This window comes from Hippopotamus amphibius, chromosome 3 (assembly GCF_030028045.1).
Source record: "Hippopotamus amphibius kiboko isolate mHipAmp2 chromosome 3, mHipAmp2.hap2, whole genome shotgun sequence".
Classification (NCBI taxonomy): domain Eukaryota; kingdom Metazoa; phylum Chordata; class Mammalia; order Artiodactyla; family Hippopotamidae; genus Hippopotamus; species Hippopotamus amphibius.
In genome coordinates this window covers 107,068,944-107,090,297 of record NC_080188.1, presented here as the reverse complement: position 1 = coordinate 107,090,297, position 21,354 = coordinate 107,068,944, and the positions used below count along the sequence as shown (strand labels likewise).

The window sequence follows — 21,354 nt, the reverse complement described above, 5'->3', positions numbered from 1 at the left end:
AAACTATACTACAAGGCTACAGTGATCCAAACAGTTTGGTACTGGCACAGAAACAGAAATATAGATCAATGGAACACATTAGAGAGCCAAGAGATTAATCCACGCACATACGTGTACCATATGTTCAACAAAGGAGGCAAGAATATACAATGGGAAAAAGACAGCCTCTTCAATAAGTGGTGCCAGGAAAACTGGACAGCTACATGTAAAAGAATGAAATTAGAACACTTCCTAACAGCATACACAAAAATTAACTCAACATGGATTAAAGACCTAAATGTAAGGCCAGACACTATAAAACTCTTAGAGGAAAACATAAGCAGAACACTCTATGACATACATCAAAGCAGGATCCTTTTTCACCCACCTCCTAGAATAATGGAAATAAAATCAAGAATAAACAAATGGGACCTCAGGAAACTTAAAAGCTTTTGCACAGTGAAATAAACCAAAAACCAGACAAGAAGACAACACTCAGAATGGGAGAAAATATTTGTCAACTGAGCAACTGACAAAGGATAAAACTCCAAAATATACAAGCAGCTCATGCAGCTTCATACCAAAAAAGCAAATGACCCAATCCACAAATAGGTGGAAGATTTAAATAGACATTTCTCCAAAGAAGACATGCAGATGGCTAATAAACACATGAAAAGATGCATAATATCACTAATCATTAGAGAAATACAAGTCAAAGCCACAATGAGGTATCACCTCACACCAATCAGAATGGCTATCATCAAAAAAACTAAAAACAATAAATGCTGCAGAGGTTGTGGAGAAAAGGGAATCCTCCTGCACTATTGGTGGGAATGTAAGTTGGTACAGCCACTATGGAAAACAGTTTGGAGATTCCTTAAAAAACTAAAAATGGAACTACCACATGACTCAGTAAACCCAATACTGGGCATATACCTGAAGCAAAGCATAGTCCAAAAAGAAACATGTACCATAATGTTCATTGCACCACTGTTACCAATAGCCAGGATGTGGAAGTAACCTAAGTGCCCATCAGCAGATGAATGGATAAAGAAGATTGGCACATATATACAATGGAATATTACTCAGCCATAAAAAGGAATGAAATGGAGCTATATGTAATGAGGTGGATAGACCTAGAGTCGGTCATCCAGAGTGAAGTAAGACAGAAAGAGATAAACAAATACCGTATGCTAACTCATATATATGGGATCTAAAAAAAATGGTACTGATGAACCCAGTGACAGGACAAGAATAAACATGCAGATGTAGAGAATGGAGTTGAGGACACAGGGTTGAGGGGGAACAATGGGGAAGCTGGGATGAAGTTAGAGAGCAACTTTGTCATATATACAACACGAAATGTAAGATAGATAGCTCATGGGAAGTTCCTGCATAATATAAGGAGACAAACTCCATGACGGATGATGACTTAGAGGGCCAGGATAGGGAGGGTGGGAAAGATTCGTGGGAGGGTGGGGATACGTGTATAAATACAGCTGATTCATTTTGGTGTACCTTAAAAATTGTCACAGCATTGTAAAGCAATTATATTCCAATAAAGAGCTCAAATAAAAAAAAAAAAAAGATCAAAATTGCTTAAGTAGGAATGAACATTTTTATGTGGACCTACGTTTTCAACTCTTGTGTTAAATGCCAAAGAGTGTGATTTGCTGGATGGAGTTCATCATTCTTACCCATGATACAAGTATTGCTGTTTCAAAGCATAAAATCCTCCTCTGGGCATTTCATTATTTGTTTCAATCTGTCGATATGTTAATATTTGCTAACATCAACTGCTTACACTCCCTACTTCTACCATATAAATATATCACCCTTAATTTGGGCCATCAATTTTATAATTACAGTAAGTCAATATTAAAATAAAATACTAAAATGTGTATGATTCGAGAGAAAATGTATACCACTCCCAAGTTCAGAAGGACTCAAATTACAAACATAAATTTTAGCAAAAGAATACCATTATAAATATAAACTCAATAGTCAAGGCCTTCCTAAGGTCAAATAAATACTTCAGATGTGGAATTTTATCTCCATAGTCTGTCACTTTTAGAAGGATCTAGGAAACATACAGTAAGAATTCAAAGTATAACACCAATAAATTGACGGGAGGTTGTCTAGGTTACATACTGTCCTTTACAACGTTACAATTCTATATTATTTGAATCTGGTACTTTCTGCTGTGTCAGGAAGAACAACCCAGTTGAAGGTTCACATGATCAGACAGATGTGACCAATTGTCTAACAAACAAAACCATTTTAAAGAGGAAAAACCTGCCAGGCTCTGGATATAAGAATTTAGTGTAACTGTACAGAAAAGACCAGAAGTAAAAATGAAGAAGGGGAGGGAAAACTTTAGATTAACCCCACTGTGATATTAGGCAGGCTCTACGAGAGGCAGGGCCACAGAAGTGGAAAGCTTCTAAAGCTGTGAACCTTACATACCGGTATATACTTGGTGCTGTCTCCTTCTCTACATAAAATTGACTGAACAGTAATCATTGCATATGTTTACAGTGCTTATATTTTATAGAGGAATCTAATACTAATAGTTTATGATAGGATTCTATTAACACAACAATAAAAGATAATATTCTCTAAGGAATTCTTTTAGGTCAATATAAGAAAAATATGAAACTTCCATTTATCTTTTGTCATCTGAGATCAGATTCTTGCTCCATAACCTCCTCATGTTTTTTTTCACTCCTACATTCCTCAGTGCATAGATCAGAGGGTTGAACAAAGGTGTTCCAATTGTATAAAACACGGCTATCATCTTATCCATGGAGAAGGTGATAGCGGGGCATGTGTATATAAATATGCAAGGACAAAAGAACAAGATGACCACGATGATGTGGGAGGTGCAGGTGGAAAGGGCTTTTTTCCTCCCTTCAGTGCTTTGGATTCTCAGAGAATGCAAGATGATAGCATAGGAGAACATCACCATGACAAAACTCTCTGTATAGATGGCCCCACTGTTGGACACCAAGAGTAGGTTGGTCACATAGGTGTCTGTACAGGCAAGTTTCAACAAAGGCTGCAAGTCACAAACATAGTGATCAATCACATTGGGACCACAGAAAGGTAGACTCAAGGCTAGAAGAATCTGTGCTGAAGAATGCACACTGGACCCCACCCAGGCCACAGCCACCAACACACCACAGACTCAATGACTCATGATGGTTGTGTAGCTCAGTGGCTTACAGATGGCCACATAGCAGGCAACAGCCATGAGGATAAGGATGAAGATCCCCAGGCAGCCAAAGAGATGGGATGAAAAGACTTGGACTATGCACTCATTGAAAGGGATAGTGGCGTTTTTCAAAAGGGCATCCACAATCACCCTAGGTGCTATGGAAGTAGAGAAACAGGTATAAGATAAGGATAAGTGGAAAAGGAAGAAGTACATTGGATTTGCAAGTGTGCCATTGGTCTTGATGGTAGTAATAATCAAGACATTACCCAGTAACGTCCCCAAATATAAAAGCAAGAAAGTGACAAACACTATTTTCTTCCTATGAAGGTCTTGTGCCAACCCAAGCAGAATAAGCTCAGTCACATTATTGTTCAGCTGCATCATTTCATAAATAAGGAGACAGGATGAGTGTGAAATGGATTATCTGCAAAAAATAATGAAATTAATATATGGTGTGATATAAGATATTATGAAATATTTTAACTAAAACAATTTGCTAACCAGGGATATTCTTTATTTTTTTGTTAATAATAACATTTGTTCTTCAAGTTGTAATGGCCACTTTGTAGGGTTATGATGAGTTGTAAATAAACTTGTGAATGTTAAATTTTCCTATAAAACTCCTTAAATAAAACTCCCTGTTAGATCTGACATTATTCTGATTAATTTTATCCATATATATAGTTTATATATATGGCTCAATTTCATTATTTCCTTTGTTATTTTTTGGGCATATTTAATAGATTCAGAATCCCAAGTATTCTGTATCTCAAAACATTTAGGAAATATTTGACTGCCCTTAGTGATTTATGACGTAAATATAAAGTCATATACCTCCCTTAGCACATTAAAGAATATCTTATTTATGCCTACACTGATACTTTACATATTTACTTAAAGAGTATGATATATATATATATATATATCATATCTTCAGTACAAAATCTTTCCCAGATACTCCAGTTTGAAAAGAGAAAAGACGTATTGCCTTAAATAATCTGTTTCAAACTTGAAGCACATTTATATTTAGTCCTTGATGTATATGATGAACAGAATGAATGTTCTCTGTTATTTCATAATATTTCAATAATGCCCATTAGTATTTTTCATTCTCCAGTCTGAAAAGCACATTTTAGAACACTCAGATTTCCTGAAGTTACATTTCAAAATGATTTCCTCAAGTTAAATTTCTAAATGAAAGTGAGTTTATTAATCAACAGTTTATGTTTTAGAAATTCAAGCTTTACCTATGCATCTTAAATGTGGGATGGTTTTCTTTAAGGGGAGAAAGTCACCTGGCAGTTGGTGTAGAACCTGATCCTGGTTATATTTCCAGTAGAGTTTGCATTGTTAGGTACCTGAAAGCACCACATTCCTGGAAGAGAGTAGAAAAGCAGAAGAGGGACAGCAATGTAGTTTTCCAAGAGTCATAGTAGAGAGTAGGTAAGTGACGTCTTCACTCAATTTGCTTTTGTTATGGAAAATAAGTTTTCAACTTAAAATGTCCCTTCTTTCAATGAAGGTTGTTTTGTTTTGTTATGTTTCTTCACATTTGGAAAGAAATATTATCATGGGGTCATTTCCCCATGATACACATTTTTTCTTTAGTTCTTTCTTATGAAGGTGATGCTGGCAGTGGCTATATATGCAAATATAAATATAAACTGAAATGTAAGGTATTTAAATATCATCTGAAAGAATTACTTATTCCACTGTGCTTCTCCTCAATCCTGTCCAAACTTCGATACATTGTCTTGAAAGTTGTGAACAGCCAAAACAAGATTATGATAAGCTAACTAGGAAGGAGATTTCCCTTAAATATATATTTCCTTTCCCATGGTTAATTTTCTTCTCTTCAACAGAGATAAAGTATCCCTTATTCCTGCAAAACAAAGAAAAAAAGTACAAAAATTAAAGACAAACAACAAGAAACAAAACTCTTGGGAAAAGGTCTAATAAAGTTATTCAGTTTGGGTTTCCAAATATTAAAAAAAAATCTCTTTGGATTGTGCATAATCTTAAACTATAAGGAAACAGTATTGATATTGTAAGCATTACAATAAGATCCTTCTTTCCTTCATTTACTTAAAATAGTGATGCATCATAACATACTAACACTTGGAAATATGCTGAACATTGGAAGTAAGATAATGTGAAAGTTTGTGTCACATCAACATTCCCTGATGTTGGCCACTCCTTTGAGTATGTATTTTTTGGTTTGTATGTTATCAAATCTATTTTCCTATCATTTTCTAGGACAAGTTTATTTCTCTTTTTTACACTTGGACTTGTGTATTTAAGATAAGTTAAGAATCATAAATACATATGATTATTAATTTGTTAATAATTATGTGTCCTCATCAAATATTTAATCTTCAGAAAGACATTAAATGTCTCCACCCCACACCTACAGCCATAAAGCTCATTTTTATGCATTCATGTTCCAAAGAGTCCAGACTACTTTAGTCACATATTTAGTAATTAATTGAAAAACATTTTCTGTGTCCTCAAGTACATTTCAGGTATTCTCCTTGTATCTTGAAAGAGGGGATTTTAGCCTATTTTGTAATCTACAATGCTTCAACATATAGAAAAGTGAAACTATAGTTCTCAAGTGAACTGTATGGAAGGCTTTGTATGATCAGTGTGTATTCATGATGCAGTGTGAGCATGTGAACATTAGTAGAGGCATCATGTGGGCTCTCTATAATATCACCAATGTAGTAGCCAAGGACTAAAAATAAATAGGTATAGAGATTATAAACTCCTCTTGCCCTCTTCTTTCTTCCTGGAATGCCTTTCCATATCTAGCTGTTTCAACCTTCTGGGAATTTCAGAACCAAATAGCTGAGAAATAACCTCTAGATAGCATTCTATGATTACCTGTGAGAAAGGAAATTCACTTTTCTGCTCTCTAAAGGCTTTCTCTATAACTTTTCTTATAGCATTACATCTCATTGCTCATAGTAAGAATGCCTATTTAGATTCTTTCCTGAAATGAGTATCATAAAACTATGTTCTTTGGGTATTGTTCTCCACAGTTCCAATGCAATGCCTTGTGCAGCAAGAGCTTTTAAATTGAACATTTTCCAATACCCCATAAAAGGTAGTATTTATCTCATTGTTTTCATATTATGCTGATTACAAAGCCACATTAGCATTATTAACTTACAGTGATCTTCTATCTATCATGTATGGTAGATAGACAAATATGCTCCAATTTTATGTAGCCAAAAAAGAAGGAATAAAACAAATACAAAGGTGAAGATAACCTATCACTTACAGTTAGAAGACTCTCTGAATTGACATCAAGTGTGCCTGTCCTTTTTTGTTACCAGCTTTTTAAAAGAACACTGAAACATACACACACACACACAACAACAACAACAACAACAATGGTTCCTCTCTGTAATCTGGAGGGAATGTTTTAGTGATGTAAGGTATTAGCATTCCTGAGAGTTTATTCCCCAAAATTTCTCTTCAGTCTGATTTGTCCCAGATGTAATAAACTCAACTTTTGGTTTGTCCAATCACCCTGTAAGTATAGTATGTTAATCCACCTTGTGCTCAGAACCAAATACAAATAAAGATTTGTAGTTATTACTTTCCTTAGTGTGAAAAAAAAAAGGTACCAGGTAAAAAGAGGAAAAGAGAGTGGTGGGAAACAGGAAGAAGAAATTTTTCATTGGTAGATGAGAAAGTAAACCATCAAAACTAGTATGTTCCCAATGAGTGCCCTAAGTTACCCACCCCTGCATTAGGAAACAAAATTTTCTAGCCCTTATAATTCTTTTGTAAATACAATCCAGTGAAAGCACTATGGTGCTTGAAAACGTAAGTCCTATGCCATGGGCTCCAAATATCCCCCACCAAGGAAGTACAGACATATAGCAAGTGGTCTTATTATTAATAGGTATACTGAGTTATTTATGCAAATTGAATACATATCTCATATGTTTCATTTTTTTCATTTATTTGTTAATACATGTTAGTAATAAGACACATATTAAATGCAACAATTTATGGAAATAAATATTTTCACCAAATGTTTATTGAATACCTTTCATACACTAGGCTCTGCGTTTGTCACTTTTCAGAACAAATATCTTTTAATTCACATGGGATTTCATTAGATAGGTATTAAAAATGACATTTCATATAAAAGGAAACTGAAACTCACAGAAGTTAAGAAGCTTGCCTAGGTTATACATTTAGTAATTTCTATAATGAGAACTGTAGTAAAACTTTCATTCCATCCTTTATTCTCATCCCTTATATTTTCCTTGCACTAGCCTAAATTGAAAACCAGGGAGTATTGGACAATAATGATAATGAAAAATATTTCTAATTGGTTATTAATGGTATGTCAGGTTGAGGTGCTTAGAATTTACATTAAGGCAGGAAAGCAGGTTGAAATTCAGATAGCCATAGGCTATACAGGTGAAAAATGTTGTTAGATGTGTTTTTTTTTTTTAAGTATGAATTTCAAGTTAAGCCTGTATATTTGAGAATCATTACTGGTAAATAATAGTTTTAATCAGGGGCAACAGTAATCATATCAGAAAAAATAGACTTCAAAACAGTTTATAATGAAAGACAAAGGAGGAAATTATACAATTATAAAGGGGTCTTTACAAGAAGATGATATTATACATGTTAATATACATGCACCCAATAGAGGAGCACCTAAATATATAGAGCAAATATTAACAGACATAAAGGGAGAAACTGAAAATAATACAATAATAATACTGGACTTAAATTGGAAGAATTAATATTGTTAACATATCCATACTACCTAAAGCAACATACAAATTTAATGCAATCACTGTCAAAATACCCATGACATTTTTCAGGGAACTAGAACAAGTAATCCTAAAATTTATGTGAAACCAAAAGTTGCTGAGTAGCTGAAGCAATATGGAGAAAAAAGAACAAAGCTAGAAGTATCACTCTCCCTGACTTCAGACTATACTACAAAGCTAGCATAATCAAAACAGTGAGGTGCTGACACAAAAACAGACACATGGATCAAGGGACAGAATAGAGAGCTCAGAAATAAACTCACATACTTATAGTCAATTAATTTATGACAAAGAAGGCAAGAATATACAATAGAGAAAGGCAGTCTCTTCAATAAGTTGTGCTGGGAAAACCGGACAACTACATGTCAAAAATAAGATTAGAACATTTCTTCACATCCTATACAAAACTAAACTCAATGAATTAAATACCTAAATTTAAGCCTGGGATCCATAAAATTTATGGACGAGAACATAGGTAGAACATTATTCAACATAAATTGCAGAGATATTATTTGAATCTGTCTTGTAAGGCAAAAGAAATGAAAGCAAACAAACAAAAAAACAAATGTTACATAATGAAACAAAAGCTTTTTTGCACCGATGGTTTTGCGGTAAACCATCTAAAGAATTAAAATGCTACCCATAATTAAATTTGTTTCTGAGCACCTTCTTAACTGTCTCTGCCTGACTCTAATGGTGATCAATACTCTGATATTTTTAGAGATCAATTTTAGTTTTAAGAAAAATGAATGGAACGTGCAGTGATTTCCCTCATAACAACCCCTGGTATCCCTGATTATTAACATCTTCCATTAATATTATACAATTTTATATAATTTATGAACTTATATTGATATATCATTATCACCTAAAGTTCATAATTTACATTAACATTTACTCTTGGTGTTGTGTATTGTATGGGTTTTAACAAATATATAATGATATATAACCAACTTTACAGTAACATACAGAATAATTCACTGTCCTAAATGTCCCCCATGCTCCTCTTCATTATGCCTTTTTCTTCTCCCCTTCCAACCCCTGGCAACCACTATCTTTTTGCTGGACCCATAGTTTTCTCTGTCCCGTATCATACAGTTGGATTTATATAGTATATAGACTGTAAGATTGGCTTCTTTCACTTAGCAACATGCATTTAATGTTTCTCCATGATTTTTGTGATTTGATAGCTCATTTATCTTTATTGCTGAATAATATTCCAGTGTATGGATGCTTCACAGATAGTTTATCCAGTTGTCTGTTGAAGGACACAGGGTGTATTTTTTGCCTGGAACAAAGTTTTTAACTCATTTGTGTGATACCTAGAAACACTTTGTTGGATCATATGGTAAGCCTATGCTTAGCTTTTTGAGAAAACTCCCAAACTATCCTCAAAGTGACTGTACGATTTTTCACTCGCATGATAATGAATGTGTTCTTATATCTCCACACTTGGTAATGTTAGTGTTTTGGATGTAGTCAGTCTAAAAATCTTGTGTGATATCTCATCCTTGTTTTATTTGCAATTCCCTAATGACATACGATATTGAGAATCATTTTGTACCCTTATTTTCCATCAATATTTCTTCTTTGGTGAGATGTGTGTTCAGATCATTTGCCTGTTTTTAAAAATTGCATTGCTTGTTTTCTTACAGTCTATCTTAAGAGTTTTTTGTACAGTTTGACTATGAGTCATTTGTCAGCTATTTCTAATTGCAATTAATTTCTGTTCCTGAATAAACTTGTTTTACTGGAAAAATAACTGGCTGCTTTAGGATTTTAGGTTAACTCCTCCCTCTTTCCAGCCCTTACCAACCACCAATCTTTATCTTTCTCCTCTTTTTGGTTTTTTATGGAATTTTTAGTTGGAACCATACAGTATATAGCCTTTTCAGATTATTGTCTTTTATTTCAGTATTATGAATTTGAAATTACTTTGTGTCTTTTCATGGCTAGATTTTTTTTTTTTCTGTGTGTGCTTGAAAATATTCCATTGTAAGTACAGCACAGTTTATTTACCTTTTCACATATTGAAGAACATCATGATTGGTTCCAAGTTTTCCTAATTATGAGTTAAAGTTGCTGTAAATATCTGTGTTCAGGTTATTGCATAGACATATTTTCCTTTGGGTAAATACCATGTTGTGCAATTGTGGGATTGTATAGGAAAAGTAGGTTTAGTTTTTTAAGAATATCACAAAAGTGTCTTTCTGTGTGGTTGTACCATTTTGCATCCCCATAGGCAATTCATGAGAGTCCCTGTGGCTCTGCATCCTTGTCAGCAATTACTGTGGTCAGTGTTTCGGAGTTGGCTTTTTATAGGTGCATAGTGGTGTCTTATCATTTTATTTGTAATTATTTAGTGATATTTGACATTGATTAATTTTTGTATCTTATTTGCCATTTGTAAATCTTCCTTTTTATATTTTAGTACTTTCATTGTTTCTTGAGAGGAGGTAATTCTTTTAAAATATTTATTTTTACAAACTTTTTATTGTAATAAGAACACAACATGAGACACATCCTCTTAATAAACTTTAAATGACACAACACAGTATTAACTACAGACACAATGTTTTACACTCTCTCTGGAGCTTATTCACCTTGCATAAATAAAACTTTCCCCTAGTCCTGGCAACCACCATTCTACTGTCCATTTCTGTGAGTTTGGCTATTGTGTATACCTCTTACAAGTGGAATCATGCAGTATTTGTCCCTCTAAATCTAATTTATTTCACTTGGCATAATGTTTTCCAGATGCATCCTAGTTGTTGCATATGGCAGGGTTTCCTTATTTTTTAAAGACTATATAATATTCCACCATAACTATATACCACATTTCATCATTTAATATTTTGATAAACAGGTTGTTTTCATATGTTGGCTATTGTTAATAATGCTACAATAAAGACGGGAGTGTAGATATCTCTTTGCATTCCTGATATTAATACATTTGGATGTATAGACCCAGAAGTGGAAAGTTGAACCATATGGTAATTCTATTTTCAACTTTTTGAGGAACCACCATTCTGTTTCTCTTAGGGGTTCCATTATTTTACATTGCTACCAACAGTGTACAAGAGTTCCGATTTCTCACCATACATCCCAACATCTGTTATCTCTGTTATTTTGATAAATCTATTCTACTCAGTGTGAGGTGATATCTTACTGTGGGTTTTGATGGCATTTCCCTGATAATTAGTGATGTCGCCCATGTATTTTTTATACCAGTTGACAATTTTTATGTCTTATTTGGAGAAATATCTAGTCAAGTCCTGTGTTCATTTATTAATCATGTTGTTAATTCCTTGCCTATTTAGTTGTAGGGTTTTTGGTATATTTTCAGTTGTAATCTCTTATTTTATATGTACAAATAGATTCTCCCATTCTGAAGGCTGATTTTTCACCATGTTTATGGTTTGCTTTGCTGTACTTAGTGATGTTGTCTCACTTGTCCAACTTTGATTTTGCTGCTTGTGCTTTGGTATTATGAAGCTTTTCACCTTGGTTTTCTTCAAGGAATTCTATGATTCCATTTCCAACATTGAAATATTTAATCTATTCTGAATTGATTTTGAATATGAAGTAATGTAAGGGCACAATTTATTTTGCATGGTTTGTTTATCCAGTTTCTCAATGTATTTCTTGAGGAGACTCTCTTTTCCCCACTGTGGATTCTTAGCTTCCTTGTCAAAGAGCTGCTTACAGTATATGCTTGGATTTTTTGAGTCCCTATTCTGTGCCATCGGTCTAGACATATGTTCTTATGCCAGTATCATAGTGTTTTAATTACTGTAGCTTTTTAATATATTTTGAAGTCAGGAAATGTAATGACTCTGGCTTTGTTTTTATTTCTCAGTACTTCTTTGACTAAATGGGACATTTGTGGATCAATATGAATTTTAGGAGTGTTTTTATTTTCATAAATAATGCCATTGGAATTTTGATAAGGATTGCATGGAATCTCTTTATCAATTTGATAGTGTGGACATTGTAAGTATATTAATCTTTCAATCTATTAACACAAGGTGTCTTTCCATTTATTTTGTCTGCTTTGATTTTTTCCATTAATGATGTGTTGTTTTCAGTGTAATTTTTCCCCCACACATGATAGGTTTATTGTTTGATAGGTTTATGCTTTTGTAATAGGTTTGTTTTCTTAATTTCATTTTCAGAAAATTTTATTTTAGCACATCAAGGCAACTTATTTTTGTGCAGACTTTGTAATTAGCACCTTTGCTGTATTCATTTATCATTTCTGAACAGTTTTTTCTTGCCTAGTCTTTTGGATTTTCTACATATGAGATCATATCTTCTGCAAACAGTTTCACTTCTTTAGTGGCTTGGAAGCTTTTTATTTCTTGCCTAATAGCTTTGGCTTGGACTTTCATTACTTTATTGAATGTAACTCATAAAGTGGTTATCTTTGCTTTATCCCAGATCTTAAATGAAAAGCTTTCAGTTTTTCACCATTGAATATGATGTTAACTGTAGGTTGTTTTTTTCTTTTTTCTAATTAACTTTATGTATTTATTTCTTTACATTTCATTCTAAATTATATCTGGTAATATATGTGATTTGAAATACAACTATTCCATGATATTTGCTAGGTGGACATTTAGTATAGTGAGGTAAATTCTTTCTGTTCTTAATTTGTTGAGTTTTAATCATAAAATCAATGTTGAATTTTCTCATATGATTTTTCTGCATCTGTTTAGATGATAGTGAGATTTTTAACCTCTATTCTGTTAATGTGGTGTATCACATTAATTAATTTGCCTATGATGACCCAATCTTGCATTCCAAGAATTAGCCCCATTTGGTCATGTTGTATGATACTTTTAGCACGCTATGTATTTCAGCTTGATAGAATTTTTTTTAGCATTTTACACCTATTTTCATTAGGGATATAGGCCTATAATTTTTTTTTTTCTTATGATGGCTTTATCTGCCTTTGGAAGCAGGGTGATACTGACTTCATAAAAAAGAGTTTGAAATTGTTCCCTTCTCTATTTTTGGAAGAGTTTAAGAAGGATAAACTTCTTAATGCCAATGTTTGATAGAGTTCACCTGTGAAGCTATCTAGTCCTGGGTTTTTATTTGTTGGAAGAATGTCATTAGTCATTCAAGATTAAATTTCCTGTTTGTTATTGTTTTGTTCAGTCTTATTTTTTCTTGCTTTAGTCTTGGTAGGTTTTATGTTCTAGGAATATATCCATTTTTTCTAGATTGCTTTTCAGTGTGTCCTTATTCATAAATATATCATGACCTTTTTAAAATTTCAGTAGTATTGGGTGCAATATTTCCTCTTCTTTTAATTTTTGTCTGTTTCTTTTTCTATGTTTGTTAATCTTTCTAAGGGTTTTTTGTTGTTGATTTCTTTCTCTTTTAAAAGAATCATCTCTTAATTTCATTAATATTTATAATTGTTTTACAACATTGTGTTTGGAGAACATACTTTATTATTTTAATTATTTTAACTTCATCAGCAGATTTTATGGCTTGATATACACTTGATTTTGTATATGAATTGTAGGCCCTTGAAAGAACAGTATAGGCTACTGTTAAGCAGAGTGTTCTGTAAGTGTCCGTTGGTTGATGTTGATGTTGATCTCTTCCATATCCTTGCTGATTGTTTGTCTACTAATTTTTTTAAGAAAGGGTTTTGATGTGTTTATTACTGCTTTCAGTTTCTTCATTTTTTGATTCTCACATTTTCAGCCTATTAACTGGTGGAAGCATTTAGGATTACTCTGTCTTCAGGATGGATAGACTGTTTTTTGATTATGTAGTGTTCCTCTCTGTTTTGGTTTTTTATATTATGGTTTATCTTAGTGTCTACTTTACCATTAATAATAAAGCCACTCTTAATGTCCTTCTATTAATGTTTTTATGATATATTTTCCATCCTCCTACTAAAGTAGGAGCACATATCAGCATATGTAGTTATATTTCAAGTGAGTTTCTTGTAGTCAGCAAGAGTTTAGTCATGTTTTTAATCCATTCTCACAATACCTATCTTTATGTATAATATTTCTACTTACAGTTACAATGATTGTGAATACTGGCTAATATTATGTTTAATGAAATCACTGATGCTAATGATAAGTTAGACTTGAGTTAGTTTATTTCAGTGGTGGTGACATCCCCACTGGATACAATTTCCATTATTGTGCCCAGTCTAATGAAAAGTAAGGAAGATAGAATGGACTAGCTGCTGTAGGAAAGAATATCAGAGTTGAAACTTGAAGAAATAAACTTAAGGGGATTGAGCAATATAAAAAAGGCCCTGGCTACCCTGTTCCCAAGTCATCTCAGCATCATTATCGATACTCTCTGTTCCCCTGGTTCATTGTCATACATCTCAGAATGGTTTTCTGGAGACTTCAGCTCTTAAATCCATGTTTACTATCTTACTTACTATCTTGAGCAAAACTTTCTCTCTAAGTTAATTGTTTTTCTCTGTTTTCTCCCTTGGAATTCATGATTTGGTCTATCTCTACCATTCCAGTTATCTTTGCCTGGTACCTAGGGAACAAGTACCCTTAGTGACACAGTTCATAATGATGGTAAGACTGGCCCCTTATCTGGGAGATTGACTTCCTTTTCTAATTGTTTCACATCTATGGAGGCCAGCTTTGTCATTCCTGACTCCCAAGTTTCAGTCTGGGTCAAAGTGCAGGGCATACCTTGGTCATCCAATATTAATATATCAGAGAGTTATACAGTCTAATGCAGAGACCAGGAGGAGAGAATCATTGTTAATATCTACTGAGCCTCAGGCTCAGTTGAGTATAAGTGATTAAGTGGGGTATTGCCATCCAAATGGTCATAAATGTGGAAAAGAATCCCTTTTCACAAAGATCTTTATTCAACTGAAAACTAAAACGCAACTTACAATTCAAACATTTAAAGGAATGACCAAAACACTGCTGTTATCTGTAAAATTCAATGGTATGTGTCTATTAAACATAACGTTCCAAGGAGAATTTATAATAATTTTGGAAAATAAGTGTTATATTAAAATAATTTTAAAAATCAGAAAAGTTTTCTCTATACAAATATACCAAAAAACCCTGTAAGAAACACAATAAAAAAGCCACTTTTTCTGCCAGAACAAAACTATACTAAATAAAGTGACAAGTGTCATAGCATGTTGAAGAAAATTTATATATCACAACATTTTACTATGAAAATTTTCAAACCCACAACAAAGTTTACAAATACCTACATGTGTACAACTTCCTACTATCAAAATGTAGACATTTTTCCTATGATCCCAGACATTTACCTCATGCTTATTTCTATGTAATCCCCACTACCTCACTCTATATACAGAACCTGCTGTTTTATTTCATTTTTCTACTACTAATTACTTTTGCCTGTTGCAGAACTTTACATAAACAAAACTACAGAGAATGCACTATTTTATGTAAGACTTCTTTCCCTCAAATATTTTTGGAATCATCAATACTGATGTGTGTAGTTCATTCCTTCTTATTGCTGATAAATATTTCATTGTATTCTTACAAAACAAATTTTTCTTTTTTTATTATTCATATGCACTTGGCTTAGTTTAAACTCTTGACTATTATGTACAAAGCTGCTAAGAACAAAGTTGGAGTCTTTGTGAACACATTTTTTTCTGTTTCTAGATAAAGTGCTAAGAATGAAATAGTTGGGAACATTCTAAATGTATGTTTAGGTTTAAAATGAAGAGTCCTAAATTTATCCTGTGTGTATGTATCACTTTATGTTTCCATCAACAGTGAAAACTGTATCCATAAGCAGAATTTTTCTCACCATACACAGTACCCACCTGGTGCAAATTACCATGACCTATTTTCTAGTTGTTATAGCATCCTCATAATGAACATCCCAGTTTCTATCCTGATGCTCAATAAAGCAGTCAAAGTATTCCTATTAAACCATAACTTCAATCATGTCAGATATATCTCAGATACTTTCTCACTTATTTATGGAAAAATCCCATAAGCACTTTATACTGAGGTTGTCTATTTTATTACTAGTCTCATTTTCAATTATTCACTTTCATTCCCTTCTCTGACCACTTAGCTTCTGATTTTTTTCTTTTTTCTTTTTTTTAAGCTTTTTATTGGAATATAATTGCTTTACACTTTTGTACCAGCTTTTGAGGTACACCATAGTGAATCAACTGTATTTAAACATATATCCCCATATCCTCTCCCTCCCATGACCCCCTCTCACCATCCCTGTCTTGGCCCTCTAAGGCATCACCCATTGATTTTTTTTTTCTTATAAAATAAGCATATTCAATTTGCACTTGCTGCTCCATCTACCTAGAATTATGTTTCTTTGTAAACATTCAAGAATTTTTCATATTGCTCAGAATTTCTCAGCCTCAGCACTTCTGAAATTTTGAGTCAGATAGATAGTTCTTTGTAGTGATGTCTTACTGTGTGCATTATGAGCTGTTCCACAGCTTCCTGAACTTCTACCTGCCAGATGCCAATAATAGTGACCAGATCACACCCCCGTTGCTATGACAAACCACATTGTATCTAGAACTTGCCATTGACTTCTGGAGAGCAAAATTCTCCATGAAGAGATCCATTAATTTTTATCATACTAAGTAGTGCACATCCATCTCTTTAGCTTGGCCACCATCACACTCTTCAATTATCTTGCTCATTTGGTTCATGGCACTTTTTAAACACTTTATACAATCAGTATTTGCCCAGTTTTTATTATCCATGTTTTATTATCCATGTTCACTACACAGCATAGTAAACTCTCTGGTAGAATGGATGTTGCTTATTTACTTCACTATCATATTTTCAACTCCTAGAATAAGAGTTCATCTTTGTTTTGTATACATTTTTTCTGGTGTGTTTAAAATTAATTTTGACACTAATCCTCTCAGCCACTTTAGCACAGAAAATACCACCCAACACTTTGAAAGTGTGTTTTACATTTACTTTCTCTCAGAACCTAAGGTGCATCTATTGTAGATGTACAGATAGTAAAATGCAAAATCATTTCATTATTATTAGAGACTTGAACTTATGTAATTATTAACACTAAAAGGTTCATGAAGATGGTATCTTTAAAAAAGAGAGAAATTAAAAAGGAAAGAATAAAAGTGCTTTTTATATGTGTAAATATAAAAGTATTGAAGACTATCATGTGGAATAAAACTAAAATTTTTCAATGCAAATTTTTCTTAATGTAACAACATTCACATTGTTATAATGCATAGAATGCTATAGTAAGACTCAAGTTTTTAAAAATATTAGGACACAGGTAACATAATATAGCATATTTATTAATAATATTTATACAACATGCTAGGGTAAACTATAGAAAATTTAAGGATGTAAATATGAGGATTAGTAAGCAAAAAATTATCTGCAATTTGGCTGGATAATTAATTTTAATTGACTTTTAGAAAAGGCAAATACATTTTTGTATTTTTTGATATAATCTCTCTTTTCAGTACACTTTGTCCATTTGTCAACAACCTTTCATATTCCCTCACTAAAAAATAATTTTAGGCTGAGCTGGGAGCTCAGCCTAATGCACCACTGTCTTCACTTCTTTATCAGAAGTGGATCTTTGTCCTTGTAGGGCTGCTAACACTAGTGCAACCTTCCTTGAACTTCTCTACCTATTCATACATACTTCTTCACGACAAAACACTTTCTCCATACTGCACACAAAGCCTTTGATGAATAATGGCACCAGGTACACACTTAGACCACAAAAAAAGTGAATCACTGCATGCTGCTCTTCTTTCATGCCAATCACAAGTGGGGCGTCCATTTTTGTTTGCACCGCAGTTACAAATGCACTGATGTAACACATTCACACCTGCACAGCAGTGTCTGGGGAGACTATAACCCTGAATGGAAAGCACTGATAAGACAGTAAGGCCAACAAAAGTTTTACTAATAACCAGAGTGCAGATAATTTTTGACTCACCCTCATATGTGGTTTAATAAAAGATGTATTTATATAGTAAATTTGTATAAAATTTCAAAGACCGTATTTTTGAACATGGTACTGAGAAATTGAGCTGTCTTCTGTGGATATAACCTTTTTAATAGAATTTATTTTTTAGAATAATTTTAGGTTTGCAAAAATTTACACAAAAAGTACAAAGAGTTCCCATATAAACCCTCTGTCCCCTTCAAAAATTAACTATTTAATTACCACTTACATTATTCTTATATATACATTACAAGTGAGGAGTCAATATTAATCAATTTTTACTACAACTCATAGTTTACATTAAGGTTTACTCTTTCCATTGTAGTATTGTGTTAAGGGTTTTGAAAAACCCATAATGCCATGTATCTACCATTAGGGTATCAAACAGAATAGTTTTCCCTCCTTAAAAATATCCCCATGCTCGGGGTTCCTAGGTGGCACAGTGGTTAAGAATCCACCTGTCAATGCAGGGGACATGGGCTCGATCGCTGCTCCAGGAAGATCCCACATGCTGCAGAGCAACAAAGCCGGCATGCCAAAACTATTGAGCCTGCACTTTTCAGCCCGTGAGCCACAACTACTGAGCCTGTGTGCCACAACTACTGAAGCCCACACACCTAGAGCCTGTGCTCCACAACAAGGGAAGCCATGGCAATGAAGAGCCCACACACCACAATGAAGAGTAGCCCCCACTCACCACAACTAGAGAAAGCCCGAGTTCAGCTAAGAAGACCCAATACAGCCAATAAATAAATTAATTAATTAAAAAAATCCCCATGCTCAACTTAAGTATCCCTTTGCTCCCCCTACTTAAATTCCACTGAAAAGCAACTGATTTTTTTACTTTACTGTTTCCACTGTTCAGCCTTTTCCAGAGAAGAAACTCATAATTAATACCTGTCATGTAAATATTGCTGTTTCAAAATCTAAAAACCTACTTTTGTTTTATCTTACTAATTATTTTATTCTATTAATGTTTAAAAGTTACTAACATCAACAGTTTGTCTTGTTTACCTCTTGCTCACATAAATACATCTTCCTTAATTTGGACCATCTATGCTACAATCATAATAACCTAATATTATTAGCATATTACTAGAACTGGCATGATTCAAAAAACCTTAACACCAACCCCCAAGATAAAAGGACTCTAATTAGGAGTATAAAGTAGATTTTAGAAGAATGATATTATGACCTAAACCCCAAAATCAAACCTTTTAAGTTCAAAGACCTACTTCACAAAAGTGAGTATTCTATCACCATTCTGAAAGGGTCTAGATAAACAGATGTGAGAACTTTGAGTAAACACTCAGCAAATTCATTGGAGATAGTATATATTATATGAGGGTAAGTAAAAAATTATCTGCACTCTGGCTGTAGAATTTATAGAAGGTTTAATATAACTGGAGTGTGGATAATTTTTGACTCACCCTCATATAACCTCCCTGACAACAAAAAGTTTCTACAATTATTTGAATCTGATACTTTCTCTTGACGAGAAAGAACTACTAACTTAAAGGTCCATGATCAGACATAATGAGACTAACATGTCTGAAAAGGAAACAGTTTGGAAGAGAAAAAACCTGCCAGTCTGTGAATATAACCATGTAGATTGACATCTAGAAGCAGAGAACACCCTGAAAAGGGACAGCAAAAATGCTAGATCAGAACCACAGTGACACAAGGAAGGTAAGAGAGGCAGACAGAGCAGCGAAAAGCATCTAAGGCAATTAACCTCACATACCTGTGTTTACCTGGTGCTCTGTCTTTCTTTGCTGAAGTTGAAGACAAACCAATGTACATTGCCTTTTTCCTGAAGGAACTAGTCCCATGCCCAAGGATGGGGTTATATCAACACTACAGTAAGAACATAATATTCCATAAGGACATTTTCTAACTCCATCTACACTATGAAGGAAAATTGGAAACTTTCATTCATCTTTTGTCATCTGAAATCAGCTTCTTGCTCCATAACATCCTCATGGCATTTTTCACTTCTGCATTCCTCAGGGTATAGATCAGAGGGTTGAACAAAGGTGTTCCAATTGTATAAAACACAGCTATCATCTTATCCATGGAGAAGGTGGTTGCAGGGCGTGTGTACATAAATATGCAAGGACCAAAGAACAAGATGACCACGATGATGTGGGAGATGCAGGTGGAAAGGGCTTTTTTCCTCCCTTCAGCACTGTGGTTTCTTAGAGAATGCAAGATGATAGCATAGGAGAACATCAGTATGACAAAACTCACTACACAGATTGCCCCACTGTTCGACACCAAAAGTAGATTGGTTACATAAGTGTCTGTATAGGCAAGTTTCAACAAAGGCTGCAAGTCACAAACATAATGATCTATCACATTGGGACCACAGAAAGGTAAGCTCAAGGCTAGAAGAATCTGTGCTGAAGAATGCACACAGGACCCCACCCAGGCCACAGCCACCAACACACCACAGACTCGATGACTCATGATGGCCGTGTAGTGCAGGGGTTTACAGATGGCCACATAGCGGTCAACAGCCATAAGGATCAGGATGAAGATCTCCAGGCAGCCAAAGAAATGGGATGTAAAGACTTGGAGTATGCACTCATTGAAAGAGATAGTGGCCTTCTTCAAAAGGGCATCCACAATCATCCTAGGTGCTACGCAAGTAGAGAAACAAGTATCAGATAAGGATAAGTGAAAAAGGAAGAAGTACATTGGACTCTGAAGTGTGCTGCTGGTCTTGATGGTAGCAATAATCAGCAGGTTACCCAGTAATGTTCCCACATATAAAAACAAGAAAGTGCCAAAAATTATTTTCTTCCTAAGAGGGTCCTGTGTCAACCCAAGCAGAAGAAACTCAGTCACATTATTGTTCAGTTTCATGATTTCATGTTGAGGAGAAGGGATGAGTGTGAAATGGATTATCTGTAAAAAATAAAGCAGTTAATTCATTGTGTGATATGTAATGTCATGGAATACGTTAGAAAAATAAGTGTTTTTCAACAGGAACTTTCTAACTGTGGTTTCTTAATGATTTACTTTAACCACTTTGTTCCTCAATTTGTAATGACCACATCATTGACCATTTTGTGTTTCAATAAGCTTATGAATATGATTCTTTCCAAAAATAGTCTTCAAATAAAACCACTTGCTCACTTGGGTAAGATTCTGATTAACTTTGTCAGTTTTATGCATACATACTTACGAGATATTGCTGTGTTTTGTAGTTCATTAACTTTTTATATTTAATGCAATCTGTGTCCCATGTTTTACTGATGTATTACTCAGTATTTAGGATACATGTGACTTCCTTTTGAGGTTTATGATATAAATACAAAGTCATACAACATCCTTTACCCCATAAGTAATGTTTAATTTATACATATATTTATGTCA

At 33.8% G+C, this 21,354-nt stretch overlaps 1 protein-coding gene and 1 pseudogene across 1 annotated transcript; both read right to left on the bottom strand.

Annotated features, from left to right (window-relative positions):
- Positions 1-2,644: 2,644 nt before the first annotated feature.
- Positions 2,645-3,577, bottom strand: LOC130850200 (olfactory receptor 4C16-like; annotated as a pseudogene).
- A 16,331-nt stretch (positions 3,578-19,908) lies between these two features.
- On the bottom strand, positions 19,909-20,841 carry LOC130849728 (olfactory receptor 4C16-like). Its single transcript, XM_057728864.1, has one exon. It carries the CDS (start codon positions 20,839-20,841, stop codon positions 19,909-19,911), a length of 933 nt encoding a protein of 310 aa, XP_057584847.1.
- Between the last annotated feature and the right edge of the window lie 513 nt (positions 20,842-21,354).

Bases quoted from the DNA above. Each gene is read 5' to 3' on its own strand.
- LOC130849728 (XM_057728864.1), bottom strand. From the start codon at position 20,841: ATGAAACTGAACAATAATGTGACTGAGTTTCTTCTGCTTGGGTTGACA.